Source organism: Physeter macrocephalus, chromosome 16 (assembly GCF_002837175.3).
Source record: "Physeter macrocephalus isolate SW-GA chromosome 16, ASM283717v5, whole genome shotgun sequence".
NCBI classification, from domain to species: domain Eukaryota; kingdom Metazoa; phylum Chordata; class Mammalia; order Artiodactyla; family Physeteridae; genus Physeter; species Physeter macrocephalus.
This window is the reverse complement of record NC_041229.1, coordinates 96,352,182-96,373,273: the sequence shown is the minus strand read 5'-3', so window position 1 is coordinate 96,373,273 and position 21,092 is coordinate 96,352,182. Positions and strand designations below refer to the sequence as shown.

General features: G+C 57.7%; 1 protein-coding gene across 1 annotated transcript; it reads left to right on the top strand.

Annotated features, from left to right (window-relative positions):
- The first annotated feature begins 15,639 nt into the window (after window positions 1–15,639).
- CHST1 (carbohydrate sulfotransferase 1) lies at window positions 15,640–20,705 on the top strand. Its single transcript, XM_007123670.3, has 3 exons — window positions 15,640–16,509; window positions 17,312–17,408; window positions 18,587–20,705. Exon 3 carries the CDS (start codon window positions 18,629–18,631, stop codon window positions 19,862–19,864), a length of 1,236 nt encoding a protein of 411 aa, XP_007123732.1. The 5' UTR covers window positions 15,640–16,509; window positions 17,312–17,408; window positions 18,587–18,628; the 3' UTR covers window positions 19,865–20,705.
- The last annotated feature ends 387 nt before the right edge of the window (window positions 20,706–21,092 follow it).

Sequence of the window (21,092 nt, the reverse complement as noted above, 5' to 3'; positions counted from 1 at the left end):
ACTCCTCGGGGGCACGCTGGGAAACAGATCCGGTCACCTTGAGTTCGGGATTGAGGACTGGCGCTACCATCCCGGCTGTGGTGGGTGGAAGGTGGGCAGGGCTGAGGCCAGGCTGCTGCGGCTGCAGCAGGAAAACACACTGGTAGATGAGTTTGGATCACACTGGATCACACTGGCTTGATGGGGATCCACTGCCAGGCTTGTGGCCAGCAGTGGTGGGGGAGTTTCTAATTAAGAATTTGCAATTGTGACCAAGATAAATGACCGTTTGGTTTGGTGGGACCCTGGGGGCAGGGGCTTTCATACCATGTGGTTCTGTGTGGAGAGAGAGTCTTAGTGATCCGAATCCTGAGTCCCCCAGAGAAGCATAGAGGCCACGTCCTCCCCGGGTGAGTGAGTGAATGTTCATTCCTGGCTACCCTGAACACCAACCAGTCAATAACCGTAACAGCACTGTGCAGTTATCAAGCACTTACCACGTGCCAGACACTGTGCTGAGTGCTTTGCATACATTTTACCATCTAGTGTTTTACAGCAGCCCCATGAGGTGAGGGCCGGTATCTCCATCTTCTGGAGGAGGAAAGTGAGGCGCAAAGAGGCTGCATCATTCATGCAAATACACGGCAGGTTGTGACCCAAGAGCTCCTGTGCCATACTCTGCAACACTGTCTGCGGTTGGGTGGCGGCCTTCAGTCCTGGATGAGGAGGCTTCCGCAGGGTGCCGGAAGTTCTCAAGTCATCCGTGGCGCTCTGGCCCCTGTCTGGCTATGACTGGAAATCAGAGATTCAGAGATGGGTGGAGATGGAAGCTGACTGCCTTTCCTGGCCTGAGAAGATAATTGCTTGGTCAGAGCTGAGGAGGGACAGGGGATCAGCCAGTGCAACCATATCTCCTTCTCCAGATGAGGCTTTGGTGGCGGCCAGCCCCAGCTCAGATGCACAGCTGCGCGTCCCTGCTGTCCCCTCCGGCCCAGGGGCCACTAATCTCATGTATTCTCTGCCTGTTTACCCTGCTTCTCCTACACTTCACTCTGAGAGGCCAGGGGTCCGTTTGTCTTATCACCGTGTCCCTGGTGCCCATGCAGGCCTGGCCTGCGGGAGATGCTCAGTCAATATTTGTGCAAAGAATGAGAGGCTGAGGTGCTCAGCCTGCGGGCTCTGGGCTCTGTGGGGCAGGTCTCCCTACGTAAGGGCAGCAGTGACTCCAGGTTTCCACCTAGGAGTGCCAAGGGCTGGTACGAAGGGGCTGGGCGGGGGGGGGGGGCACTGGCCTGGAAGAGGTTCTGCCAGCAAATCCTCCTTAACGCCCCCCCGCAACCAGCCCCTTGACCCTGCCCAAGAGATACAAATGGAACAGGGGCAAATGATTCATCTACACAGCTGAGAAGTAAAGGGGGTGGAGGGGGTGGGCTAGGGGTGCGTGTTGAGGTATTGGCACCAAAAGATGGTTGGCTGCCGTTCTGGGTTTTGGCCCCCCCCCCCCGTTGCGCTGGCTGGGGAAGGGGTAGAGGACAGCCGGGCCCGGGGCTAGGCTGGAAGATGGTTGGCTGCCGTTCTGGGTTTTGGCCCCCCCCCCCCCGTTGCGCTGGCTGGGGAAGGGGTAGAGGACAGCCGGGCCCGGGGCTAGGCTGGGGCTCCAGACGAACTTCTGGAGGGGGAGGGGCACTCAGGCAGAAGGCCCTCGGAGAGCGCCCCCGGGGGGCGGGGCGGGGGAGAGAGGGTACGGAAAGAGGTGCCAATGGGTAGCCAGCGCCCTCGCTCCCCGGTCTCCCAAAACCCGGGGTGTAGGTGTGGCTCCCCCGGGTTTGGGTGGGTTGGCACAGGAACCGGCCTGTGGAGGGGGTGTCGCTAGCGCTGGTGGCTGGGGCGAGCGGGGAGAGGGAGCCGGCAGGGCGGCGCGGGGAGCCGTAGGGCGCGCGGTGGAGGTGTGGGGAAGAGCAGGGGGCGGGCGGCAGCCGAGGGGCGGGCGGCTTTGGGGGGTGGAGCCCGGACCGCAGCGCCTGCCGCTCGCTCGGCGCTGTAGCCGCCGCCGCCGCCGCCGCTGCTGCCGCTGCTCAGGACTCGGGACGCAGGGCGGGCGGGCGCTCGGCGAGGCTCAGGCGCTTGCGGCTGCTGCTCTCCTCCGGCGCCCCGGGCTGCGGCGCTCCGGGTCCCGGCCCACGGCCCGGCGCCCCTGGGGCCCTCGCGTTCCCGTCCCCGGTCCCGCGCCCTGCTCCGGAGAACGCTCTCAGCTGGCCCAGCCGTCCCGGGCTCGCGCCCCCGGGCCATGAAGAGGGGCCCGTGAGGGGCGCGCGGAGGCGGTGGAAGAGGAGGGAGGAGGGAGGCCGAGGAGGAGGGCGCGGGGGGAGGAGGATGCCGCCGCCGCCGCCGCCACCGCCACCGCCGCCCGCCGGCCCCCCGCGAGCCTGACTCCAGACCCGAGGATGGAGCCGGCGCGGGGCGCTGCAGCGGCTCCCGGTGCGCCCCCGACCAGGTACCGGCCGGGCCCGGCGGGCCCCGGGGCGGGCGGGCGCGGACACTGGCCGCAGCAGCCGGGAGGGGCGCGGGCGCGGTGGGAGGCGCCCCTCCGCTCGGGGACGGTCGCTCAGGGCGGTGCGGGGCGGGGGGAGGACAGCAGCTTGTCGGGCGCAGGAAAGGGCTTCCCGGGCTGGCGGTGGGTGAGCGCCGCGCTCACCCTAGCCCTCCCCGCCCCCATTTGGGGAGGGCAGCAAACTTGAGACGCGCGGCGGCCCCGGGGCGCCCGCTCCCCTTCGCTGCGAAGCGCACTCGAGGGCTGCCCGAGGCTCATCGTCCCACAGCCTGCCCGGCTCCGGGCTGCTGAGAAGCCTGGAAACCCTGAGGTCCCCACGCCTGCACCAACTTTCCAAACCAGGGTTGCACGCGGAGACAGGGGCAGCCTCCCGCTTCCTGCCCCCCCGCCCCTGCCCCGCACCGGCACCGACCACTCTGCGCTGAACTGGTCGGGGGTGGGGCGGGGCAGGGGCTGCCGGAAGGTGCAGAACCCCCGCGGAAGCCAGAACCACCCTCCTGCTCTTCCCTGGGTAGGACCCGGGGAGCAGCGCCTCCCGGGCTCTGGGAACCCAGAGCGGCCTTGGCCGGGAAGCTAGGGGTTAAAAGGTAAGACCTAATGGTCGTCCTAGGGTGGCACCTTGGCCTGATTTTCGATACCACAGGATACCTCCACCCCCATCCTGCGCCTGCCCCTTCCCAGGATTACCTTCCTCACCTCTGGTGCAGCTTTTCTCCTGATGGACTTGAACACTGCTCCTAAGCTGGTGGCTTCTAAGAAAGGCCACTGGGAGTCCAAGTGCCAGAGGATGATGGGCTTAGACCTTTAACAGAGAGGTGGGGGCAGGAGATGGGGAGGTGGATGTCCAGTCAAGGACAGACATTGAGCCCAGCATCTTCCCGAGGGCCGATAGGGGCTGGAGGCAGAGGGGACCTGGGATTGGGGACAGGAGGTAGGCACCCTGGCTGGGAGGCCAGAGGAACTGTAGGTATAAGAGGCAAGCAGGTGGGGGCCGGGGTACCAGGTACCTGCTTCAAGGGTTCCTCAACCCCTTGAGGTGGGGCTGGCTGTCTCAGGCAGAGAGACCTTACCTGGGCAGGCAGTACCGAGGCTCCAGTCCTCGGCTGCTGGGGGCACTTAACAGGCATCACCATGACCCTGTTTCTTTTTCTAAGTGCTCTCACCCTCATGACTCACACATCGGATTCACCAGGGAGGTATCAAGCCTCCAACCTATTCTCTTCCCCTCCCTCCTGGGTTTTCAGGGAGCTGCTGGGGAAAGGAGGGGGTGGATTTGCCCTGGGGCCTTAGCCCCCTGAGAGAGGCCAGGAGCCTGGCATTGCAAACTTTCATTTCCCTGCTGCTGTCCTGATCAGGGCAGGTGAGCGGCCTAGGCCAGGCCAGGGTGGGAGGGCAAGTGAGAGGAAGTCTCTTCTAATGATCCCCCCAACCCTGCTGAGGCTTTGAAATCATAGCGCCGCCTCCCTCCTGGCACAAACAATTAATGCCGACCTCCTCACCTCAAAGCAGAAACACGTTTCCCCCCTAAAATCCAAATGTCCCTCTTTGCTGGGTATTGCAATGTTTTTGGCCAGAGGTTTGCTCTTCTACATCTGAAGTCAAGCTCCTCTTGCAGACAAACTTCCCTCCTCCCTGGCCCTGAAGTCCCCCCCGCCATTAGAAGGGATGTAGAGCCCCCTTACCTCCCTGTTCCCCGCCCACAGGGCCCTACTTCCAGAGGAGGAGTGGTGCCGATGGTGCTGATATAGGGGTATGTGTGTACCGGCTGCACACACATGGAGGAGGTGTACATCTGTGCTCCAGAGTCTGCAGGGGGGCCCAGATGCCATGCTCTCAATGCGGGGGGGCAGGCTTGTGCCCCACCCCCAGTTCCCCTTGCCCACATTCGTGTTTCTCTCCCTTGCCCACTGTGGGTCTCTCTTTACTTTTCCAACTCACTCTGCATTGGTGCGGGGAGAGAGCATTTGATATTCATAATCTGGTTCAGAGAAGGTCCCGAAGCCCTGAGTCACTGTATGGTTTCTATGGAAACAGACTTGTTCAGAGGACTCGGTGTAGCTGTAGCGCGGCCGGCGCTGGTGGGGGAGAAGGGAAACATATAGTAAAATGAGGCTCCACAAGTGTGGCAGGAGTTGGACCAACTCCCTTCAAGGTGGGCAGGGAGAGGCTGGGCAAGGCTCTGGGGTCCTTACAGGAGGGGCTGCCTCTCCCCACCCACTGGGGTTACGCCCCTCCGCCCCAGGAGCTGCTCGGCTCCCTCTGTGGCTCTTGGCAGGTTGCTGCTTCTCCCATGGGCTTTCTGACTAGGTGCCAAGGCTTATGGCTGCCACCATATGCCTCAGTCTCCTCCTCTGTGAAATGGGGAAAATAAGAGCACTTTACCTACCTCATAGGGTTGTTGGGAAGGTCGAATGCGTTAATATGAGGAAGACACTCAGAACGCAGCCATTAGTAAGTGTTCAATAAGTGTCATTGTTATTAATTCAGGGTGTTGGAAGGAACTCCCCTGGCAGTGCATTCACCTGGATCCATCCTCTGTGTTTGGCAGGTGGTCTTGACATCTGGCAGGGCTGGGCTCCTGCTTTGGAAGAGCCTCCCCAGCAGTGCCGGTACACCCCCAGCTGGGAACCAGCCATCCATTTCTTCCTCCCACGGAGCACTTATTTAGGTTGCCGAGGGCTCCACGCTAGGGAGTCCTGGCTCCCGTTCAGACCCCACCTGTCTAGGAGCTTTGTGGGAACAAATCCTCCAAGTCCAAATGGTTGGGCAGCTTCCCGCCTCAGCCCCCTTGAAATTGGGCCAGCGGTAGAGGGGCAGGAGAGGTCCAGGCTCTGAGGAGAGAGAGAGGGGTCTGGAATGGGGCAACTCTCCCTGATCCTGGAGAGGCCAGTTCACCTGGCTGGAGAAGCATCTCCCGATGATCCACCAAAGAGGGGTCAGGAACTCTCCAGAAAGATAACAGACGCTGGCCTCCTCATCTCCGCAGGTTAGAACCTCTGTTGCTGAAGTGTTCCCAGCGTACCCTACAAGTCTGGACTGGCTCGGGGCTCCAGCCTGAGGCACCAGCTGATGTGCTACTGGGAGAGGGGCCTGCGCACTTCTGCTTACCCCAGAAGCGCCTGCCTCGGCAGCATCTGCGCGTGGCTTGAGGGCATTCTGAGCTCCAGTGATGACCCAGCCAGTCTCCCTCACCGGCACTTCTTTCAGTTGCTGCCCTCCCCGCCCTGGCCTGCAGACAGCCCCTCCTCCTTTCCATGTCACTGTTCCCCTCCTCCCCTCCCATAAGGTGGGCTTCAGCTCCAAGCTCCCTAAAGGCAATCCCTGTATCAGTACCAGCTCTCAGAGCTGCAAAGCATCCTCCATATCTGCTTGTCCTTCCTTCTATTTTACAGATGGGCAAACTGAGATTCTTGGGGTTTGCCTGCTAAAGCCATCACCCAAGCTAGCCGTGGCTGCTCCCAGCTCCACCCCAGCCCTGGGGATGCCCACCCATCTTCCCTGGCTCTCCAGGTAGCCCCAGATGCTGCCCAGAACCTTCCCTACCCTCCTCCATGCTGACAGTTTCCTGCCAAGGTTCTTCCCCCAGGTCTTTCTGGACCGCTTTGCCATCCTCACTGGTGTTCACAACACCTTCTAATTTAATATCCTCTGCAAATTTCATTAACGGACTGTTTACTCCCTCTCTCAGGATCATTAATGAAGATGTTAGATCAGATCTGACCCAGCGCTGGGTCTTGGCAGCCCTGCCCCCTCTCCCAGACTCTGTCCCTCAACCCCTTACCCCTGGCTTTGCCTCCTCCACCCAGGACCCTTGGGACCTGCCCCCTCTTGCTTTCAGCCCCGTGACAAGCGCTTAGGGCCAAGTCTGTTTGAATTAATTTTGTAAGATTGCTTGAGGTGCTGTATCAAATGCTTTGCTAAAAATCAAGATATATTACCCTGCCTGCATTTCCTTCATCTACCAGTCTTGTAGTTCTATCAAGAAAGCTATCAAGTTTGTCAGGCATGATTTGTTCTTTATAAAGCCCCACGGTGCCGTGTGGGGCACAGAGTTCCTGCGTTTTCTAAATGTTTAGAGATTCCCTCTTTGTGTTTGCTCCTTGATTAGAGTTGCAAGGCTGTGGGCTGGGAATTGTCGGGAATGCTCATCTCCTCCTCTGGGATGGGGAACAGAGCACAGCCCTCCCCTTCTGCCGGTCTCTGCTTGGGGGAGCGAGTAGTTTAGCACCCTCTGAGTCCCTGTCGCGTTCTGGGGGCCCCAAGCTGTGCACTGGGGGTGGGGGTGTGCAGGGGGGCCTGGTGCCCTCCCTCAGGGATTCTGTAAGCAGATGAAGATGACAGACAAGTCTGATGCTGACATTCTGAAAGTATCCCTGAGTGAATACCTCGGACCATGCACTGAGAGCGTTACCATAACGCTAAGAGCATTATGTTTGAGATCTTAGTTAAGCCCCTCACCTCCCCTGGGAGGTGGGCGTGATCTCCCCTCCCCAGGGGCCTGCTAAGGTCTTGGGAGGGCAAGGCTGCCCTGGATCCAAGGTCTGGGTGTCACCCTCTGCTGTGTCGCTCCTAACCACTTAAGTACACCTTACAGGGTGTACAGCGTCAGGAGAGTAACTGGAGTGGTTCAGACCAAGGGTTTTAGCGGACCAGGGAGGGAAGGAAGGGAAGCCTTGAGGGAACACCTTGGACAGGGGAGGACTTCGCTGCATGTGCAGCTCACGCACAGCACCCCGTGGCCCGCATCCAGTTCCTTACCCCGCCGCTTCTCAGCTGTGGGAACAAGTTGCGTAACCTCTGTGAGCCTCGGTCCCTCACCTGTGAGATGGGCCCTCCACGAGCAGCTGCCATTATATCTTCTGGAGGTCCCTGTTGACGTAGGGGCAGGGATACTCATCCGATTGTCATGTTAGCAGTGAGGGGCTCCCCCTAACGCTTCTCATCCAGGAGACAGAGGACTGACAGATTGAACTGTCTGGCATCCTTGGGACCAGCTGCAGGCTGGTGGTAAGTTCTGGGCTTAGGGACCAGGGGGGACCTCTGGGCCTTGAGCCCAAACCCTTTGGCCCGTTCCAGACCACTTCAGGCAAGGTGGTAATGAAGACATCTTTGGTGTCCTCTTGGCGCATAGGATTTGGTCATTCCTGGCCATGAAGCCACCCACTCCCCCTCTACTTGCCTAGCCAGACCTGGAGCCCTGAGTGGGGAGCAGAGTGTGTTTTGGTTACTTTCTATCACGCGGGACGCAGCACCAGGCTGGTGCACACCCATTATCTCTTCTAATCTTTGCGATGATCTCCCCTTTGTCATTCAGCTGGGGAGGTAGTACCCCCTGGGAAGTGGTGAGAAGGTACCCAAGCGCACGCATGTAGTGTGCTGGGAACCAGGCAGGAAGGGCCATAGGCAGCCCGCATCCCTCCAGCTGACACCGCAGGGGCCTGATCCTTGGAGACGGTCACTAGGTTGGATGAGCCCACGTCTGGGTTTGGGTGAATGCCGAGGTCAGGGTTGGCACCAGTGTGTGGGGGGACCCTGGTGGCCACCTTGGCCCTGGCACACCCTGCCCCTTCCCTCTAGTCTCCTGGGGCTGGGTGCCAATCTTGCTCTTGGGTGTGGCCTGGGGGCTTAAGCTTTGTGGTGAGGGCTGGGGCTTGGGGGTCCTCGGAGCTGAGCTTGAATCCTGGCCCTACCACGGACTAGCTTGCCCGAGCGTCATGCTCCTCATCTGTGAAAGGTGGCAGTGGTACCTGCGGTAGGAACCCACTCGATGGGAGCCAGGACTGTGATTATATCTGGGTATCCGCTCCTGCAGCCCCTCCATCCAGTGTAATAGCCCCCAGGCTCAGGTGAGCCTCCCCCCGCGCCCAGCCCTCCCTCCCTCATCCCCAGGGGCCAGCTGGGCCTTAGGCAGGTGGCCCGAGACTGGAGACTCCAGGATCCAGGGACAGATGGCCCCCCGCCCGGCTCCTCCAGCAGCAGCTGCCTGTGCTTTAGCTCCTGTTGGCGGTTTCCCATCCTTGAAGCTGGGAGGAGGGGCTGAAGCCCCGGTATCCAGGGGGTGGGGCCTGGGTACTCTCCGACTCAGGCTGTGGCTGCTGCGGAGGGGAGGGGGGACAGGAAACCGGGGCCTTTCCGCCTAGTGTCGGTGCAGAAGGGTCCCGCCTACCACAGGCGGTAGGCCGGGCTGTGGTAGGATCAGCCTGAGACAGGGAACCGGGCCCTTCTGACTCACTGCTCCCAGGCGGGGAGTCCAGCACGCTGGAGCCTTGTGCCAGGAGGTCGGTCCCTCTCCCCGCTGCTGGGGAAAACTTCCCTCAGGTCGGGCCGGACCCGCTGGGCCCAGGGCGGGGCAGTAGGTAGTCTCTGCAGCCCGAACAACAAGGGTCTCCAACCACACAGATGGTGGGAGCTTCATGGAGGAGGCTGTGGCACAGTTTTAATTCCTTGAACGTTTCCAGGCCACTGTAGCCTGTTTGTAGCTTACAGGAGTCCCTAAAAAGCATGCCCAGGGTTCTCACTTAATGAGTCCTGCTCTGTGCCCAGCCCTGTGCTAAGCTTCATCAGCTTTCTGTCTCACAGCCCAAATACTCGAAAGATTCTGTGATCGTCTTTCCCATTTCATAGATAAGGGCAACTGAGACCTATTGAGGTTAGGCGCCCTGCACAAGGTCTCATAGCCGTAATGCATCAGGAGTGGGAGTCAACCCGGGCCTGGCTGGCCCCGCAGCCAGGGTGCCCAACCACCACCCAGCCTGCTGCCTTGCATGCCTGTGGGTAACTTCTCAAGGAGGCTTGAGACAGCATGCGTGTCCCCAGGGTCCTCACTTGTGGACGCTGGAGACACCAGAGCTCATAAGAGGCCGCCAGGCAGCTCTGCTGATGGTGAAAAGTTGGTGGACGGTCACTCTCTGGATGCTTGTCTGTGGAACCATGAGTGTAAGAACTTGCCCTCGTTGGAGGGGCCCGAAGGATGTTCTGGTTCTGTGGGGTCTGTGGATAAGCCACAGGGCCCGGGGCCTATAGAGATTGTACACGAAATCCATGTTCGTGTCGGTGCAGATTCTGGGGAGAAGGACCATAGACCTCACAGTGTTTCAGACTCCAAAGAGAAAGAAGCCCTGGGGCCTCCAGTAACCCCTTGGCTGACCCGGGCCACAGAGGCTGAGTTTGGACCCCATCAGATCGCCTCCCCTGGAAGGTTGCACTGGCTGAACTATATGTGGGCGTGCCGCTCGCCTTGAAGGTTGATTCAGGACACAGCCCTGCGAAGCTTCTCCTTGGACTTATTAGGTGTGCGGTCTACCTGCTCAGGGCTCTCTAGGAGACCCTTAAGAAGAAACCTTGTGCTGGATTCAGTATCAGTAATAGCTGGGTATCTCTTGAGCAGGTGCTTTAATCTTCATCTCACGGATCCTATGAAACATGTAAGTGAAATATTTCCTTTTTCCCGCTGGCAGCCAGGTAGCTCTGACCTGTCTGTGTCGCCCAGAAGTGTCTTGGATGGCTCCTAGTTCTTGCAGACTTTCGTACCCCTGTTTTCCCCTTGCCTCATTTTCATCACCCCGTTTTCCTTAGGAAGAAAAAACCTTGCCGTTTTATGTGTTTTAGCCTTAACTAAACAAACATTTATGGTGGATCGATGCTGGCTACCGCAGACGCGGGGATTAAGCATTTCCTTTCTGCAGTCTCCATCCCAGAGGCCTGTTTGCCAACTCTCCCCCCCTCCGCCCCCGTCCAGTTCCTGGGACCCCAGAGCCTTGGGGCCCCTCCATACTGGCTCCCGAGTCTGGTGAGAAATACAATGTTCAGGTTTCTTCCTCTGCTTTTCCTGTCTCCCCAGGGCTTCACAAAAGGAGGAAAAAAGTGGACAGGGAGAAAAAACGGGGAGGGGAGTCATTTCCCCAACTCAGGCCTTAGCTGCTCCTCAAAGCCCCAGCCCCCCTTTTGAGGTCTCGCCCTTTTTCAGCTGCTGCCTTGTCTCAGCAGCCCCAGGTGACTGCTGTCCCCCACCTGAGCAGACCAAGCCTAGTGCTGGCAGAAAGGTGGTGAATTCAACCCTGGTGCCTTGGAAATGGGGGAGGAGAGAGCTGGCCGGCAGTGCCCTGGGGGCTGAATCGGGGGCACAGTGAGAGGCCAGTGCTGAGTTTCAGTGCCCCGCCCTGTCATCACTTGCCCCTCCAGTTCTTGCGTGGGGTAGCTTCACTCTGTCCCCCAAGGTTAATAAACTCGAACTGAATCAACACACTCAGTATAAACTGTGCCTTCCTCCCACCCGTCTCCTGTCTCCTCCCACTGGGGAGCTACAGTTAACTGGTTCAGTGCAAGTTCTTGTGGTTGTTCATGCATAAATTCAAATATATAGATATATATTCACACACGTGCCCTTTTTGAAAATGAGAAATGGTGGCACACTATTGCCCATGTCTTTTTTGGCCCTAGATTTTTTACTTAATAACTTCATCTCACGGATCCTATGAAACATGTAAGTGAAATATTTCCTTTTTCCCGCTGGCAGCCAGGTAGCTCTGACCTGTCTGTGTCGCCCAGAAGTGTCTTGGCTGGCTCCTAGTTCTTGCAGACTTTCGTACCCCTGTTTTCCCCTTGCCTCATTTTCATCACCCCGTTTTCCTTAGGAAGAAAAAACCTTGCCGTTTTATGTGTTTTAGCCTTAACTAAACAAACATTTATGGTGGATCGATGCTGGCTACCGCAGACGCGGGGATTAAGCATTTCCTTTCTGCAGTCTCCATCCCAGAGGCCTGTTTGCCAACTCTCCCCCCCTCCGCCCCCGTCCAGTTCCTGGGACCCCAGAGCCTTGGGGCCCCTCCATACTGGCTCCCGAGTCTGGTGAGAAATACAATGTTCAGGTTTCTTCCTCTGCTTTTCCTGTCTCCCCAGGGCTTCACAAAAGGAGGAAAAAAGTGGACAGGGAGAAAAAACGGGGAGGGGAGTCATTTCCCCAACTCAGGCCTTAGCTGCTCCTCAAAGCCCCAGCCCCCCTTTTGAGGTCTCGCCCTTTTTCAGCTGCTGCCTTGTCTCAGCAGCCCCAGGTGACTGCTGTCCCCCACCTGAGCAGACCAAGCCTAGTGCTGGCAGAAAGGTGGTGAATTCAACCCTGGTGCCTTGGAAATGGGGGAGGAGAGAGCTGGCCGGCAGCGCCCTGGGGGCTGAATCGGGGGCACAGTGAGAGGCCAGTGCTGAGTTTCAGTGCCCCGCCCTGTCATCACTTGCCCCTCCAGTTCTTGCGTGGGGTAGCTTCACTCTGTCCCCCAAGGTTAATAAACTCGAACTGAATCAACACACTCAGTATAAACTGTGCCTTCCTCCCACCCGTCTCCTGTCTCCTCCCACTGGGGAGCTACAGTTAACTGGTTCAGTGCAAGTTCTTGTGGTTGTTCATGCATAAATTCAAATATATAGATATATATTCACACACGTGCCCTTTTTGAAAATGAGAAATGGTGGCACACTATTGCCCATGTCTTTTTTGGCCCTAGATTTTTTACTTAATAATATATTTTGGGTGATGTTTCCACATCAGTGCTTACACATCTGTGGAGCCTTCTCGGACAGGATCAGTTGAAAAGAAAACCCTAGGGTCGGGGAGAATGCTAATCATGAAGGGGTTAAGCCTCTAGGGAAGCGAAGGGATGCCCACATGTGAGTTTTAGGAGGTTTAAGAACCTTCTAATCGTGTGTATAAAATTGTGGGCACAAATGGATCTTCCTGGGAAGAAGGGTTGTGTCTCTCCAAGGGGGGTCCGTGGCCCAGAAAAGACAAAGACCCATAGCACTGTGTTTGCATGGGATTTAATAGAGCAGGTGGCAGGGGCTAACTCTGCAGAGGGCAGAGCCCCTTGGGCCTCACTGGGGCAGCCACAGATCAGACTGAGGCAGGGGCAGAGCTGCCAGCCCTGGTATATTCTTGGAAGGTGACTGGGGCCTTCCCACTTCCAAAGGAGGGTCCCCCAGCCTGCAGCGAGGGTGGCCCTGACTCTGAGGATGGAGTATGGGGCCTTCCTGGGATCAGAAAACTCCAGTGGCCAGACCTGGGAAGCCCTTAGAGTCATTGGATCTATGGAAAAACTGAGGCGCAAAGAGGCCAGGCGGGTGAGTCCAAGGTCACCCAGCCAGGGAAGTGCAGAGCCTGTGGGCTGCCCCTGCCTGTGACATTCAGTTTAGGGTTCCTTCCCCTGCCAGAGCAGAATGAGACTAGGGAGCGGAGGCCCTCCAGATGATGTGAGGCTGCCTGTTGCTGCTTGCCTCTTGGTGTGTGGGTGAGGGAGAGGGGGTGCACAGAGCAGGGCCCGTAGCTCGGGTGGCGTGTCATCCTCACACCTCATGCCACCTGCAACATCACCTCCCGCTGCCTGCATCCTCGCATTAGGCTGCAGCCAACCAGCCAGGACTTCTGAGCACAGCAAAGACGCAGCGCTAAGAGGCTGCACTACAGGACTTGGCCACTAGAGGGAAGTAGGAAAGCCACTGCGGTGGCTCCTCAGGAGAAAGCTCCCAGGCTGGGAGAAGAGCCGAGGGAAGAAGGGGTTTGGGGCACAGGCCTGCCTGGCAGAGGTCTGGGCACAGCGGTCAGGGAGAGTGATGATGTGTTCTGAGGGGCTTCCCTGAGACAAAAAGCAAACAAGACATTTAATGATGATAATAGTAACTTACATTTGTTGAGTGCCTACTCCACGCCAGGCACTGTATTAACTAATTAGTCCTTATAACAGCCTTGTTAAGATTGTCCCTACTTCTCAGGTGAGAAAACAAAGGTCCAGGGAGATTGAGAAATCTGGCCATCAAGGGGGCTGGTGCCAGAGCCAATGTCCCAAGCACAAGGCTGTGCCATATTATATGCCTGTTCATATAACCACTGCTATGGTTATACCTCCTTTACGGGTGGGGAGACTGAGGCTCAGAGACAACTGGTGAGTCACGCAGGTCCATGCACCTGCTAAGTGACAGATCCAGGTGGGTATGTTTTCATGGCTTGAGCTCTTAGTTCTGAATTACAGTTCTCCCAGGAAGAGGTGTTCTCCACTCCCATCCTGTGCCCTGCTTTGAAGGTGGCTGATACTAAAGTGTGAGCTTTCTTTTGGGAGTGGGTGACTTAAAACAGAAGTTACAGATTCTTGGCCCCTGTGTCTAAGGCTCACCTGGATTTTGACTAACCAGAGGTGGAGGGAGGCCATGCCAGAGGCTGCTAGAAGCCCAGAGAGGGGCTCTGGAGCTCACAGTCTGGCTTAAAGGATGAGGGCCTTGAGGAGTCCTTTGCAGTGGCCAAAGCTCCCCTGGGAACAAAGGGCCTGGCCTCAGGGCCTCTGGTTTCCAGGACAGATGCCTTCAGCATACCAAGGATGCTTGGCCGGCCGTGGGCCTGGCTCTGCCAGGCTGGCAGGAGAGCAGGGGCAGTTTTAGGAGGGCCAGACTTCTTCCATCTTCCCGTTCCCATGCCCTCGCTTTGCCCTCCTGGGGCGGGGGGAGGGGGATGGCTTGTGTCTGGGCCTTCAAACACATTCCCCTCCTGTGTGTCCAGGCTGCACCTAGTGAATCCGAGTCTTACTTTTTTAGGGATTTATAACATTGCAATGATGCTTTAGTTACTTCTGATTTATTGACAAAGAGAGCAGGTTTCAGGCCTGGCCTTAACGTTTCTTTGGGTGGCGGTTGGGAGGGGAAGTGGGGGGAAGAAACTACAGATGCCTCCAGCATACCAAGGATGCTTGGCCGGCCGTGGGCCTGGCTCTGCCAGGCTGGCAGGAGAGCAGGGGCAGTTTTAGGAGGGCCAGACTTCTTCCATCTTCCCGTTCCCATGCCCTCGCTTTGCCCTCCTGGGGCGGGGGGAGGGGGATGGCTTGTGTCTGGGCCTTCAAACACATTCCCCTCCTGTGTGTCCAGGCTGCACCTAGTGAATCCGAGTCTTACTTTTTTAGGGATTTATAACATTGCAATGATGCTTTAGTTACTTCTGATTTATTGACAAAGAGAGCAGGTTTCAGGCCTGGCCTTAACGTTTCTTTGGGTGGCGGTTGGGAGGGGAAGTGGGGGGAAGAAACTTAAATGGTGTCCTCCCTGAAAGATGCTCCTCTTTAAAGAAAACCTTGGGTGAATTGTTTTTGGAACTGGAATCCTAGAGTTAAGTGGAGTCTCTTTAAGGCTTCTGTTTCCAGTCTTGGTGGGGACCAAAGGGTGTTGGATGTAGTTGAAGAGGGAGTGGGTCAGGGAGGAGGGTTCGAGCATGGACTCTAGAGCATACCGCCTGACCTGGTATTCTGGCTCTACCTCTTACTAAGGGTGTGAGCTTGGGGAAGTTATCTAACCTTGCAGAACCTCAGTCTCCTTGTCTGTAGAACGGCACTATGACCTCCTAAGGTTAGTGAGGGCTAGACGAACTGATGCCTGGGAAGGGAGCATATGCCTGGGAGAAACATCTCGAATGCCCAGTAAGTGCTTGCTTTCCTTTGTATTATTTTACCCGTAGTGCCCAGAACAGTGCCTGGCTCCTACTGGGTAACTAACATGCTTGTGAATAAATACAAAGGAAATACAGCAGAACGAAACAGCATTGCAACTAAAGAATGGACCCCTAAATAACTTAAAAACATTACTTTGCATGAATATTGGTGGCTTTCCCTCCCTGTTCTCTAAAGGTGTTCACATTTGTCTTGGGGCACTTGGAAAGGGTGGGCCTGCGCTTTGCAGGGGAGTCACATTTAATGCAGAGAAGCTGTTCTCTCTGGGTACCGATGGAGACAGCCTCTTATGCTGTCGTGGGGTGAGGCAGGGTGGGATGGGATGTGGTCAGGGCTGTGGTGTTTCTCTGATCACATTGGAGTTTCCCTAGAATTTAGACTGTGCTTTCCCCTATTTACTGCCACCTGGTGACATGGTACTGCTTCCTCTAGGTACCAAGTGGAGTTTCATACTTAAAACAGGACTCCTAGACCCCAGAGCCTCAGCCAGCCCCCTGCCATTCTCACTCCAGCTTCTGTGCCCCTCCTCAAGCTTCAGCATGTTTCTTGCCCACTATGCTGGTGTGAAAGGGCCACAGCACTGGCCTGAGAGTCTGTCCCAGAGGGATTCGAGTCTCTGCTACTTCTTACTTGCTTATCATGCCCATTTGCTTAGTCTTGGAATCTTAATTTCATCCTCTGAACAACGGGAGTGAGGACGGTGACCTTCCAGAGGGGGCTGTAAGGAATAACATGATGTGGCAAGTTGGGTGAGTGAGCCGAGCCAGGCAGCACTGCAGGTTTGGGAAATGAGGACCTACTCGCCCTGCCCTCAAAGGGGTCGATCCATACAGGGGATGTGGGAAGGATATTCACAAGGCACAGGAGTTCACCCCATCAGCCACGAGCCAGTAGATCGACCAGACCAGACAGCAAAGGGAAGAAACATGCTCTAAGTCTCAGAAACCGTCTGAACATCCCCTTCTAATGTCCGGTCCCTCTCATGCTGATTCACAAACAAATGGGGGGCATTAATGGAATGCATGTTTGAAGGCCAAGTACAGGTAACCTGGAGGAACAGTAAGTCACATCTCCTTAGAAGGAAGGAGAGTGGGCTCTGGGGAACCTGCTAGATGGGGGTAATCCAAGCATGTGAGTTCAGGCAGATTTCTCCACCTCTCTGTGCCTCAGCTTTCCCTCCTGTGAAATGGAGCCAATACTGGCTTCCATGTAAAGTTCTTGCGGGGAATTGATGAGCTAGGGCCGGGAAACCGCTTAGCACTTAGGAAATACTCAGTAGACACTAACAAAAATAATGTTGCCGTCTTGGTGTTTTAACTTAGGATCTGTGAAGAGCATCCAGATCCCGGATGCTCCCTGGTCCACTTTTGCTTTGAGTTTCAGGTAGCCGTTCTCCTCTCTCCGTGTGGTTAGAAGAGGAACCTCACTTCCTGGCTGTCCCCTCCTCGTGGGCCTCAGCGTGTGGGTGGTCTCGACTGAGCCACCGCTTCCGCCTGGAGATCTGGGGTGAGCACCCCTGTCCTTGCTGACTTCCACTAACCCCCCTCTTGGGGAATCACTGAACAAGTTGAATTGCAAAGGGTCAGGGTGCTCTGCTGATTTTAACTGCAGAACCAGTCTGGACTGTGCCCCGGCCCCACTTGCTGGGACAACTTTGACTCTGACTGTTCCGTTCTTGGGCACTAGCCGCTGTGTCTGGTTGGGTCAGTCTGGTCACCAGAGCTGAGCTGAGCTCGCCAGGCCTGGGGGTGTTTGCGGCCGGTGGATTTCTTCGCAGCTCCCTCTGGCGGTAGCTGGGAGGGGTGCCTCCACTGGGGGGGTGGGGGGGTTGCCCAAGTGGGGCACCAACGCTCAGCCAGCTGGGCGGGCAGGCTTGCCAGCTCCCTGCCCACTGGGGCGTGGTCTGAGCGCAGGGACTGAGTGCCTCCCCTGGGGGGGGGGGGTTGCCCAAGTGGGGCACCAACGCTCAGCCAGCTGGGCGGGCAGGCTTGCCAGCTCCCTGCCCACTGGGGCGTGGTCTGAGCGCAGGGACTGAGACTTGCTGGAAGGGTATAGTAGGGGGTGGAAGAGGTGGGTGAAGGGGGTGGGATGCAGCCCAGGCCTCAGAGGGCTGCGTCCAGGGGATCCGAGATGGCGGTGGGTTATTTGGAGCTCTGAGTCAGTGATAAATCTGGGAGAGCAAGCAGGGCCTTTGCTGCCCAGCCCTGGAGAGCTGTCTGTGGGGCGCAGGACACAGGAGGGAAGGGGTGGGGAGGGAGGAGCTTGGAGCCCCCCCTTCAGCACCCCTGCCTTCCCTGTCTGCTTGCAGCCTTCTGGCCACAGGGCTGCTGCACAGGCAGTGACTGCCGGCTGGGCCTGGAGACCTGGCGGCTGCGGACTGCCCAGCTCAGAACAGCTCCCCTTTGGTGAGTCGTGGAGTCCTCTCTGCCTCGCCTTCCCCAGGGCTGTCTCCGAGCTAGCCCATCTCGGGGGCGGCTCTCGGACGCCCAGGTTAGCTCCTCATCCCCACTTTCCCTGCCCTCCCATCCCCCATGCTTTCTCCTCAGTTCCTTGAGATGCCCCTTCTGTACCACCCCTTCCTCTTCTCACTGCCCTGCCTGGGTTCTCTGGGGCCACTGTTGGATCACAGTGGGGTCCCTGTGCTTACCCTGTGGGCAGAAGGGGGTGAGGGCCTAAAGATGGAGGCCCTTGAGGACTGGCTCGGGGAGGGGGGCTGGAGGAACCAGTTCACTCTGCTGACAGTAGGGTCATCTACCCCATGGCCTGGACCCCTCCCTCAGTGGCCAGGAGCAAATCCTGGAGGGCGCTGGGGCCCAGGAAGGGATGCTTCTCAGCAGCCCCTGGACCCTGTCTCTGCTCTGGGCCAGCTGACTCTTCGGGACTCCGTAAGTCCCAGGAGTTCTCTTCTGGAATAAGCTGGTCACCTGCATCTGTAAATTTGGGGGGCGGGGGGGGGAGGGCATGACACAGTTGTCCACCTTTCCTGGCCCAGTAGGCATGGGATGCTAGCAGCCTACCAACTCACGGTGTGCCGGGGTTCTTTCTGCATGAGGACTTGGGTCAGGGGGAGGCATCCGACATGGACTCTTCTTCCTCTTGGGGGTGGGCAGGGGCTGGAGGAAAGATGACCACCTGGGGAGCTGGGTGCCAGCTCGTGGGGGTGAAGAAGATGCAGGTGCGCCCAGGAGATGCCGGCAGGGGTGACAGGCAGTGACAGGGGAATGGCTTGAGGTGGGAACTGGTCATTCCCAAGTGTGGGAGTTGGGAGTGTTAGGGTCTTGCCCAGTCAGGCCCCACTAAGGAACTCAGTTCATGATGGGAGGCCCCGCAGCCTTCTGTAGGGTAAACCCCAGGGTATGGGAATCAGTCCCTAATAGCTCCCAGGAGTTCCCAGAGAATGGTCAGGTCTAGTGCAGGAGCCATTTAGGCCTCAGCTGCATGTGTGAGCGCTGGGGCACGGAGCTGGAGCCCTTCCCCAGGCGGGCTGGAGACCAGCTTCTCCAAGGGAGTAAGCCAGTGCCCCTGGCCTTGGGAGGCACCCAAGCCCGGCTGCTCCCTGATGGCTGCCCGCCTTTGCCCACAGACCTCACATGGTGGAGAAGCAGCCCCATGAAGGTGCCCAGCCATGCAATGTTCCTGGAAGGCCGTCCTCCTCCTTGCCCTGGCCTCCATCGCCATCCAGTACACGGCCATTCGCACCTTCACCGCCAAGTCCTTCCACACCTGCCCGGGTCTGGCGGAGGCGGGGCTGGCCGAGCGGCTGTGCGAAGAGAGCCCCACCTTCGCCTATAACCTCTCCCGCAAGACCCACATCCTCATCCTGGCCACCACGCGCAGCGGCTCCTCCTTCGTGGGCCAGCTCTTCAACCAGCACCTGGACGTCTTCTACCTGTTTGAGCCCCTCTACCACGTCCAGAACACGCTCATCCCCCGCTTCACCCAGGGCAAGAGCCCCGCGGATCGGCGGGTCATGCTGGGAGCCAGCCGCGACCTCCTGAGGAGCCTCTACGACTGTGACCTCTACTTCCTGGAGAACTACATCAAGCCGCCGCCCGTCAACCACACCACCGACAGGATCTTCCGCCGCGGGGCCAGCAGGGTACTGTGCTCGCGCCCCGTGTGCGACCCTCCGGGCTCCGCGGACCTGGTGCTGGAGGAGGGGGACTGCGTGCGCAAGTGCGGCCTGCTGAACTTGACGGTGGCCGCCGAGGCCTGTCGGGAGCGCAGCCACGTGGCCATTAAGACGGTGCGGGTGCCCGAGGTTAACGACTTGCGGGCCCTGGTTGAAGACCCCCGGTTAAACCTCAAGGTCATCCAGCTGGTCCGAGACCCACGTGGCATTCTGGCTTCCCGCAGCGAGACTTTCCGCGACACGTACCGGCTCTGGCGGCTCTGGTACGGCACCGGGAGGAAGCCCTACAACCTGGACGTGACGCAGCTGACCACGGTGTGCGAGGACTTCTCCAACTCCGTGTCCACCGGCCTCATGCGGCCCCCGTGGCTCAAGGGCAAGTACATGCTGGTGCGCTACGAGGACCTGGCCAGGAACCCCATGAAGAAGACCGAGGAGATCTACGGCTTCCTGGGCATCCCCTTGGACAGCCACGTGGCGCGCTGGATCCAGAACAACACGCGGGGAGACCCCACCCTGGGCAAGCACAAATACGGCACCGTGCGAAACTCGGCGGCCACGGCCGAGAAGTGGCGCTTCCGCCTCTCCTACGACATCGTGGCCTTTGCCCAGAACGCGTGTCAGCGGGTGCTGGCGCAGCTGGGCTACAAGATGGCCAACTCGGAGGAGGAGCTCAAGAACCCCTCCATCAGCCTGGTGGAGGAGCGGGACTTCCGCCCTTTCTCGTGACCAGGGCTCTGTGGGTGGGGGCGAGGGGGACACGGTGTCGGTTTTGATAACATGGACCGTTTTGAACTGTTGCCTTATTTCCCCCTCCCTCTCCCACCCCGTCTTTGTGTCCTCCCTGCCCCCTGTCCAGACCCCGCTTCCTCTGCCTCTCTTTGTCTCTGAAATTTGCACTAAGTCTTGGACAGGAATCTCTGGGGCAGAGGGGGCCTGAAGTGGGGTCCAGCCCCAGCCCCACCCCGTTCAGACACAAGGATGTGTGTCTCTGGTAGATCGTGACAATGTTTACAAGCACCGCACTTACACATTCACATATGCGCGCACACACACGGGCACCTGAGAGGAGAGACACCCCAAACCACACAACTTCTGAAGCTTCTCCAATGGACGAGTGGCGAGGGTATGGTAGTTTTTGCACTGTCTTACTTCTACGAGGTAAGAAGTTAAAAACGAAAAGGCCACCTCTCTCTAATTTATGAATGGCGTTTGTCCCTCCCCATCCTACTTCTGCCCCCCAATGCCCACTGCCCCTCCCTCCCTTGGAGCAGAGAAACTGCCCCCTCCTGCCCGCCCTTGCCTGTCAGGTGAGCAGGTTTTTACTGTGAGGTGAATGTGGACCTTGTTTATTTTTTCCAGTCTGTGGCAATGCTGTTCATCTGTCTGAGTCTTGTGGCTGCCCCTGGACCAGTGATGGCTGATAAATGTTATGGTTTTCTGATTGATCTTGGGGTCCATCTGTGATATTTCTTTGTGCCAAAAAGAAAAAAAAAAAGAGTGGTTCGGTTTGCTAAATGAACATTGAAATGCTTTATCTGTGTTTTCTGTAAATAAAAGAGTGCAATAATGTCTGAGTGCGATTATGGGACATTCTGAACGGGCAAAGGCAGAAATCGGTGGGGTCTAGGTGTTTCTGGCTTTGGGGAGGAGAGAGAAGGAGATGGAGGTGGGGATTCAGTGACCAGTTGCTGGCTTTCAGAATTCATGTCACCCTCATCACCCTCAACACTGAGTTCATGGTTTCATTTCCCTCCGGTCCATTGAGACCAGGCACCTTATAGCCAGGGGTGATGTTCAGAATATTTAACAAGTGGTATGGCTTGCCGAATCAACGTCTGGAGATCCTGATGAGCTCCTGGTGACCCTTTCCTGTGCCAGATGTTACCTCTATTAATTGCTGGGTCTGTGGAAAGGATAGCCAGGTGGGGGAGGGATGCTCAAAGGGTGTGTTGGA

Excerpts from the sequence above, each read along its gene's own strand:
- CHST1 (XM_007123670.3), top strand. The coding sequence starts at position 18,629 with ATGCAATGTTCCTGGAAGGCCGTCCTCCTCCTTGCCCTGGCCTCCATC.